The sequence below is a fragment of the Pristis pectinata genome, chromosome 10 (genome assembly GCF_009764475.1).
Source record: "Pristis pectinata isolate sPriPec2 chromosome 10, sPriPec2.1.pri, whole genome shotgun sequence".
Taxonomy (NCBI): domain Eukaryota; kingdom Metazoa; phylum Chordata; class Chondrichthyes; order Rhinopristiformes; family Pristidae; genus Pristis; species Pristis pectinata.
The window spans coordinates 76,362,661-76,372,414 of NC_067414.1; the positions used below are offsets into that span (position 1 = coordinate 76,362,661).

General features: G+C 38.7%; 1 protein-coding gene across 17 annotated transcripts in view; it reads left to right on the forward strand.

Annotated features, from left to right (window-relative positions):
* The window catches only part of LOC127574826 (myelin transcription factor 1-like protein), a 372,272-nt gene extending 362,956 nt beyond the window's left edge, over nucleotides 1-9,316 (forward strand). For all 17 annotated transcript variants that reach the window (XM_052024235.1, XM_052024239.1, XM_052024230.1 and 14 more), the window contains one exon: nucleotides 6,903-9,316. In XM_052024235.1, coding sequence (XP_051880195.1) covers nucleotides 6,903-7,043 — 141 coding nt within the window. In that variant the 3' untranslated portion in view covers nucleotides 7,044-9,316. The remainder of the gene's footprint in view (nucleotides 1-6,902) is intronic.
* Nucleotides 9,317-9,754: the final 438 nt, after the last annotated feature.

Consider the following 9,754-nt stretch of genomic DNA (forward strand, 5'->3'; position numbering starts at 1 on the left):
AATTTTTTTTCAGTTATGGAGTTAGAAGCTATTTTTTCTATGATAGGAGGTATGATTAGTAAGTTTGCAAATGACACGAAAGTTGGTGGTGCTGTGGATAGCGAGGAAGGTTGTCTGAGGTTACAGCAGGATACAGATAGGATGGAAAGTTTAGCAGAACAATGGCAGATGAAATTTAATCCAGATAAGTATACAGTGATGTATTTTGGGAAGTCAGATTGGGGTAGGACATATACAGTAAATGGTAAGGCAACATATTCAGATAGAGCAGTGAAGAAGGCTATGGCATGCTTGACTTCATAGGTTATATAGCACTTGGGATAATGTGTGCAGTTCTGGTTACCACACTACAGGAAGGATATGGTTATGCTGGATAGAGTGCAGAGGAGATTAACCAGGATGTTGTCTGGAATGGAAGGTTTTAATTATGGGGAGAGGCTGGTTTGTTTTCCCTGAAGTGAGGGAGGCTGAGGGCTGACCTGATAGAGGTATATAAAACTATAATAGACTTAGATAGGGTAGATAGTCAGAATCTTTTTCCTGTAGTAAGGGTATCAAAGAGGAAGGAATTTTAAAAAGGATCTGGGGGAAAGTTTTTTTTACACAGAAAGTGATTGATATATGGAATTCATTGCCAGAGTAGGTCATGAAGTCAGATACTACATTACTTTTAAGAGACATTTAGACAGGTAGTTAAACATGCTAGGCAGATAAGGTTATAGACCTAGTGCAGGCAAACTGGATTAGTGTTGATGGGCAAGAAGGTCGGCAGGGACATGGTGGGCTGAATGGCCCATTTCTGTGCTGTACAACTTTGATTCTATGATTCCAATAGCCATTTCCAACTCTGATAGCTCAACTGGGCAATTCTTGTGAGTCACCATAGTGACCTCAATGTAATTTCCACATCCGAGGCACATGTGACGACATCAATTCCCAGCAAAGCTTCTTCTGAATCATTAGAGGACAACCTGGACAACATTGTCCTATTGGTGCCTGTTGTTGGGCATTTTCAGGGTAACAAGACTGCACAGACTGAAGACGAATGAAATACTTACTTAAATTCTTGTGTAGCCCACCACTAATTAAATCAAACCACTCTGCCAACAACCCATATCTTCTGTATCTCTTCCTCCTCCCCTACGATAACCCCAGCCACTCTCCTGACCTTAGATCTCACTTTACCCCCACCCACATGACATTGCTAGTGAGATCACTGCCTGCCAGCCCGAGCCCCTCAAGCACTCCCTGCAGTATAGCAAGTGTGAACCGTTCCTCCCATCCTCAACTATGTTGCCAATGGGATCCCTTCTCTCCAGTCCTGTGCTATTATCAATGCAATTCCTTCCTCCTCCACACCACACACCACTGCTGGAGCATCACAATCCATGCCCTCCACTCCCACTCCCAGCTAAAACTGTTTTCTCGTGCTGAGCCATTCGAAATGCCTTGCATTCCTCATGACAAAATATACAATTTTACACCTCAGCATTGAATTTAATCTGTCACGTCAGTTCATTTAATCAGTCAAGTTTTGTGCCATCCTCAAGTTCAGAAATTTTACCTCTACACCCATACCAAGGTTATTAATATATATCAAAATTAGGTGTGGTGACAACACTGACCTCAAGGAAACAGCACTGTTTGCCATCCTCCAGTCTTTAAAACAATTAATTGATACAACTCTTTGCTTTCTTTCCCTGAACCAATTTCATGGCCTTTTTATTTTATGGGTTTCAGTTTTGTGAACCAACCTTTTACATGGGATTTTATCAAGTACCTTCTTGAAAATTAATGTGAACAACATCTAATGCACTCCCTTCATTAATCCTCTCTGTTACCCCATCAAAAAAATTAAATCTGGTTCATCAAGTACAATTTGCCTTCAACATATTTATGTTAATTCAAACTTCCGCAAGTAACTATTTTTTGTCCCCTGATTTTTATCAGCCATAAAGGTTTCCCTATCACCAAGGTTAAACTGACCAGGCTATTGGGTTTGAACATAAAATCACATATGAACAAAGGTGCAGCACATGGTATTCTCCAGTCCTCTGCCCTTCTCTTTGTATCTCAGGAAGGCTAAAGGATTACAGCCAGCCATTCTGCATTTTCACACACATCCTCAACCTCTCTCAGCAACCAAGTTCTGTTCAGACTGGGTAACTTATCCACTTTGAGTTTAGCCAATAGTTCCAAAACTATCTGCTTTTCAAGTTTTGTCCCAGACATAATCTTTACTACCTCCTCTTTTACTGAGATTTTGGAGGCCTCCTCTTCCTTGGTAAATACAGTTGCAAACTACTGATTAAATATCTCTGTCCTGCTCTTCACTTCCAGCCATACATAATTCACCTTTTAGATGCCTAATTAGCTCCCCCCCCACCCCCACCCCCCATTTCCACATTATCTGTTCACTATTTATGCAGCCATGGAAAACTTGGGGGTGTTCCATGTTACGTTACTTGCCAGTTTATTCCTAGTCTCATTTTTTGCTCTTCCTGTTTCCTTTTTCACAGAACATTTTACCATTTGGCCTTGTTCTCGCTCAGATTATTTTATGTCCCTTTTTCCCATCTTATCCTCTGCTACTTTTGTCGTCCAGTGTGTTCTGGCTTTGGTTGCTAATCAAACCAATCTGTTTGAAACCTTCAAATTAATACAGTGCCCTATTCCTTATTTGTAATGATTTGATCATGTGATCAATTTTAGCTCCCAGGGAGGTTTAGAGCTCAGCAAATATGAAACATGGGATCATTTGCCTGAGATTTGGTACAATCCATTTTTACCCCTTTAAAGGTCCACCCTTGGGCAGGAAGTGGTTGAGACCAGGTGCTGGCAAGGAAAGATCTGCCAATCTAGGGCCATTGCCAGCATGCAGATGCATAGCAGGGAAGGAGATTTGGGATGGTTTTGCAGGAAGCAGAGGTGTATTCAAGTCAGAGGAGATGACGGTATTTATTCCAGAGCCCAGAGAGTATACTATTTCTTCCATCCCATGAATGGAAGCCTCAGTGTGAAGATCAGCTTTGTCTGATAGGAAAACCCCTGAGGTTTCCCTGCTTTAGTTCCAGTTAAAATGCAGTTGGGGTTATTTTGACATTATGGAGCCCTGATGAAGGGTGGTTGTAGCATCAAAGGCACCTTGATGGTTCTAGCTACCTCATTACTGATTTGACTTTAACTCGTTGATCTGCATAAAGTCAAGTGATTCCCACCTGCTTTAGGGCAAGTGACTCACCTATCAGCTGAACACTGCAGGTTCATATTGAAAATGAATCGACAGGGTTAAATTATAAACAGGTAGGTAATCTGTGCCCAAGTGTACTGTTTCTCAACTTTCCCAACCCTTGTTAGCAGCTTTTTGATTGGATGTAATTCTAAGGCCTCACTAGCCATACATTCTCTCTATGGCTAGTGAGACTTTCTCAGTTACTGCTGTACTTTTGATGGTGCAGGTGCCTACACTTCATGTCTTGAGTGTTGCCCTTCTGTGCATGGGGAGATGATTGCATAAGACACAAATGTATAGAAACAACATATTCTAATTAAAATGTTTTAAAAGTTAAATTCCATTTTTATTTCCCTATTTGTAAGGGATTAACTTGCTTGTAAATGCAACCAAATGCCAAATATTCAAATTATTAGATTTCCAAAGATAAAAAAAAATTGGTGCAGGATCTACTTTCCATCACATAATGCTGGTGAGTTTTTTTTAATGCTTCGTTCAATTTCTTAAGACATACTGTTATTAGTCTGTGCTAGTATCGAGGCTTTTCTACCTGCAGTAGATGTTGCATTACCAGTTATGTATAGCATGTGTCATTCCATAATGATCATAATGATCATCTTCTGGATCTGTGCTCTCAACAGAGAGACTTTTCCACTGCTTGCATTTATTGGGTTGGTGAACAATTCAAGAGAAAATTTCCCAGTTGAATAGTTAATATGGACTTGCGCTGGGTGCAAGTTCCCCAAGAAGTCACAAGTTCTACAAGTTCTACCTGTCTACATCAATGGTGCTGACGTTGAGAGGGTTGAGAGCTTCAAGTTCCTGGGAGTGAACGTCACTAACAGCCTGTACTGGTCAAATCACGTAGATGCCACAGCCAGGAAAGCTCACCAGTGCCTCTACTTCCTCAGAAGGCTAAAGAAATTTGGTTTGTCCCCTTTGACTCTCACCAACTTTTACCAATGCACCGTAGAAAGCATCCTATCTGGATGTATCATGGCTTGGTATGGCAACTGCTCCGCCCAGGACCACAAGAAGCTGCAGACAGTTGTGGACACAGCCCAGCGCATCACGGACACCAGTCTTTACCTCTCGTTGTCTTGGTGAAGCAGCCAGCATAATCAAAGACACCACCCACCTGGGACATTCTCTCTTCTCTCCTCTTCCATTGGGTAGAAGATACAGGAGCTTGAGGGCATGTACCACCAGACTTAAGGACAGCTTCTACCCCACTGTGATAAGACTATTGAACGGTTCCCTTATACAATGAGATAGTCTATGACCTCATGATCTACCTTGTTGTGACCTTGCACCTTATTGCACTGCACTTTCTCTGTAGCTGTGACACTTTACTCTGTACTGTTATTGTTTTTACCTGTACTACATCAATGCACTCTGTACTAACTCAATGTAACTGCACTGTGTAATGAATTGACCTGTGCGATCAGTTTGTAAGACAAGCTTTTCACTGTACCTTGGTACAAGTGACAGTAATAAACCAATACCGATACCAAGTTGCTTTGCCATCCAATGCAAGATGGAAGACTAAAGGGAAAATAACCAGATTATTCAAATGAGCGTTGCCAAAAGTGGGGATTGATTCTGGCAGTGATCACCAAGTAGTAACAGGGACAATAGCAGCCTAGGAATAGTGCTGACACACTACAACCTCATTTGCTTTGGCACTTTGGCAGCTGCCACCTTGGACAATGTGTTCCTCCACCCTGAATGAAAAATAGTGCCCAGGTGCCAGCCCATATAGAATATTTTCTGGAAATATCTCAGCCACCACCTGACCTATAAAGGTTGACCAGCTCCACGTTGAAGTTAATCATTTTCTCACCTTCTCCAGTTTTGTGCTGGTTCCATACATCTGAGGTTCAGGTCTCAATAAAGCTCTGGAAAAATTGCAGTGTACCTTTTTATCACATATTCGTTAATCTGAAATATCCTCACTGTTATATTTTTAAACTTTCAGCATAAATAACAAAATGCCATTAACCTTTATGATCTCTCATCGTTAAGAAAAACTCTGTTGAGCCTTCTTCCTTTCAAAGCTATGACTTCTTGTCTGCACTGGCTTTGCTTTTTCAAAAATCAGATTATCACTTGAATTGGGCATACTTATGCTGCACATTGTAAATCCAATTTACCCAAACTAGCTTTACATCAATATTAAAAAGTAAATTCGACCATACTAGTGTCTGAATCCTTGCTGGTACAAACTCTTCGCAGTAACTAACTCATACCTGTTAAAGTAGTTGACAAAAGCTGGACCTCACTTTGTTAACATGAAAAGAGAAATAGTTATATTCATCAAACATTGTTGATGAGTGGCACTATTCAATCTTCTCAAAGTCAATCTTGCATGGGCTAAATTCACTGAGGTTAGTTGGGATGCTCCTATTATCAAACACTTCAATGTGGTTAACTCAATGTTAGCTTCAGTCTTGCTGTTTTACATTACTGAGGTACTCATTATTGGAATCTTTTTTTATCCTCAATAAAAGCCATATCATTTGTTAGATTTTACAAGACATGAAGTGGATACAATGGATTAATGGACGGCTTTTGCTTTGCTGCATCCTGGGGTCTAATCTAATTTAGATTAACATGATAGGATTCTTGTATTCATTGGTGGTTTGGTAGTAAAATGGAATTTGTTTTTTTTCACTTGTTTCAATTATTTGGTGCTCATGGAGCCAATCACCATCTGTATTTGTGGAAAATTGAAATATGATTTTGGTACCATGAGGTGTTGCTCTGAGGTCAAAGTAAGGCAGGACATATTGGAGATAATTCTGACATACAATTAACTTGTCACAACTAGGAGATTACTTCCTTGAAATTACTTCCTAGCAATGCTATCACTCACTTCAGCAAATGGAACATTGATCCAGATAATTAGTTATGGTGCAAGGAATATTTATTGGTTCCTGATTGTTAGAGAGTTTGCCATCTATTACCATAAAAACCTCCCTTAGTGTCTCTCTAACCATTATGCTGCAGTTTTTCTAGATACTTGATTTACCTTATAGAAATCCACCAGTGCATTTTTTTATGCTTTTCATTAGCCTTCCGGTACACACACAGATGTACTGGAAGGCTAATGAACAGCATAAAAAATTACGAATGCTGTAAATCTGAAATAAAAGCAGAAAAAATGGAAATACTCATTAGATCATGCAGCATCTGTGGAACGAGAAATAGAGTTAATGCTTCAGGTTGAATACTGTCACCAGAACTGGCAAAGAGTGAAAACTAATCTGCTAGTTTTAATAAAGGATCTTCAACCTGAAATGTTCATTCCCCTTCCACAGATGTTGCCTAACCTGCTGAATGTTTCCCACATTTTCTCCTTTCATTTACTGGAAGATTAACATTGAGCAGATTGAAATAAAGTATTATTTTGTATTATATAGTTAAGAAATAATAAAATAATTGAAACAATAACAAATTGACAAAGGACTTAAAAGAATTCTTACCTTCAAAAGACTGTATTGCACTGTTAGAGTTTATATTGCAAACGTTTACCAGAATAAAATTGTTCTATAAATGCATGCTGTTGCAATGCAAACACGATGGCATGCAGTACCCAAGGACTATAACATCTATTTGTTACATAAGAGTTTTCACAAGGTGCCTGATAACCATTTTTTTCTTGTTGTAGGATCCAATTAATGAACAGAACTTTGATGCCTACGTGACGACTTTAACAGACATGTATACAAATCAAGATCGTTATCAGAGCCCAGAAAACAAGGCCCTGCTGGAAAACATAAAGCAAGCTGTGAAAGGAATACAGGTTTAAGGACCACTTTCTGGTTTTTAAGAAAGATCTTGCTTGGATGCCTCACGTTTTTGCTGCTCTAATTTACCAGACAGTGTTGAATAACGAAACTTTATTTCTGTTACAAAGGTGTTATGCGTAGGAGACTTCATAATGATTTTATGTCCTGCTTTGAAAATAGTAATTGCATTTAATATATAGTTTTTAAAAACATTCACATTTTGTACGTTTTCATATGAGATGACATAGTGTAATATGCCATGTAATGTTTATAGCTGCCAATGTATGCACTTTTTTTGAGTGTATACTCTTGAATGGTTGACGGAACAAAAATTGAATAGGATGTGAATTCTTTCAAATGCTTTACAAAAGGGGAAGAATTTAATATTACAAATTGAATTTGACAGATAACAGAAAGCTTGGGAGCATGTGAGCTATGATCTATGTATCGCTATCACTTGGATACCCTGATTTTCTGTCTCATATGGGAGACTGTGTTTTACAGAATTAAAAATAAAAGAATTTATGTGCATATTGTTTAATAGACAAGGATTGGTAGCGAAAATGCTCTAGTTTTGAACAACGCTTTAAAAATATTATGTGCTTTAGTTTTAAGTGGATTACAATTAGGTGGGGACATTCAAATGAAATTATTGTTTTGGGATTTTAGAACAGTGAATGAAATAATGAGTAGCTTTAAGATTGTTTTAGTTTAGGTTTGCCAAATAGCCCTATGTCCTCACTATCCTGCATTACTTCTATTTAAAAAAAAGAGCAGTGGGGTTTGTGGTAAAAACAAAGTAGCCCAGTGAGGGCCCAGGGCTAAACTCCAAGACAAGATATCTTGACAGAAGGATTACTTACACCCTGCACTGATTGGTGTTGTGACTTCATCAGCCGTCTAGGCTATAAGATGCTTAGAGCAATGCACTTCAATGAACATAGGATGGCCGCTGAATGCCACAGCACACTTTCTGTGAAGTTAATTTGTCTTGTAGTTTACAGTACATGTATATCTGTACTATGGGTCTCTGTAGAAGGAAGTATGGGTTTTATACCTTATTAATAATTTCATCTGACTGGAAATTACAGGGTCGCTGTCCCTAGAAACCTGCCAGTTCTACTTTGCACTTACCTTGTCCTATATCTACAGTGTAATAAGGTGTGCAATTGCTGATATTATCAGTCATATGACAAAAGTCGCATGAGTCTGAACAAATGAAACACAGAAGCCCGTGTGGCCGCTGTTGTGGCAATAGCCATAATGGAAGCTATTGGGCACAATGAGGTCATGACAGGAAATGTGATACAATATTCAATGTGAAACATAATCCCAGCAGCACTTTATTCATAGTCGTTGTGCAAAACTTACAAAGTTTTCCCAATGGACAAATTCTTAACTAGCTGGGAAAAGATTCTGTAATTACTCTGGGTCCATGCGGCTTTGAGCCTGCATGGTGCCCACTTTCTGTTGTGCTTAGTTGTAGCTGCCATGTTCAGAATTGCCTTTTTGAGAGCTAAAGCAAGGTGCTTGTCTTTCACCTTATGCCATATATATATACATATATACTTGCCCTAGCCTCTTTTAGGGCTTTGTTCTTCATTGACTGCATATGCCTTTTTTTCCACTGCATTGTGTCTGCAGCTTCTATGCCAATATAGTAATGCTTTTAATAGAGTAAGAGCTAGTTTGACTTTTGGATTATTACTGTTCTCACCTATGTAAATGGAAAAGGGATTTTAAGCACAAATCTGCTGCTCATCTAATGTTGGTACATAATATCGAATCAAAACGTACCTGTGACTCCGACATAGTGAACACAGACGTGTCACATATTAGAATGCTAACATTTCATAAGGATTATTGCAGATTCGTCAGAGTTTATTTATAATAACTTATTGTTCATATTCATTTCTAAGTTAATTTAAGTGATATTCATTTATTAAGACAGGATTTTGTATAAACTATTTATTGTGCTCTCTGTGGAACTGAAGTTTGATTTATTTTTGTACAACACAGCATGGATTTGTTGACATTTTAATTTTGCTATAAATGTGTGAAATCACAAGTTGCTGTGATGATTCATTTTTAAATTGTGAACTTTGTACAATTTTGTCATGCTGGATGTTGACACATCTTACTATAAATAAAATCGTGTTGCCACATTTGTAGCACAGTGGTTCTCTGATCAGTGTTAACATTTTAACTTTATTGTATGTACTGGCAGCTGTGGCAAATAAATATTCAGCTAATATAATAAGTATTTCACGAACTCTGCCCTCTTATTGTCATACTTTTGCATGCCAAGCCTTATCAGGCATGGACCTCATTTATGCATGCAATTGTGCAGTCGTGGGGCTTACTGGCCTTCCAGGGAGTTATGCCCTTGATGTTACCTCCTAAAAACCTCCAGGACTAAGACACAAGGAAACAGATATTAGGCAGAGACCATAGTTTCTTTTTTTTCGAATTATAAGAAATCTGTGTAATCAAAAAAAAGGTTTGACCTAAGGGCTGCCTTCTCAGTGGGAAGTCAAATTAGATTAAATAAACCTCCAAATGTGAGGCTGCTGCCCTGCTGTTACAGCAGAAGTTACAATGCCCTGAATACCTCCTATTGCCTGGCTGTGAGAGGGAAAGTGAACTGGGTCTCACACTTTTCTGTGAACCTCCCCTTTTACTAAAAGAGGGGAAATGCCACAGTAAATAATAGTATTTTTTTTAAAAAGGA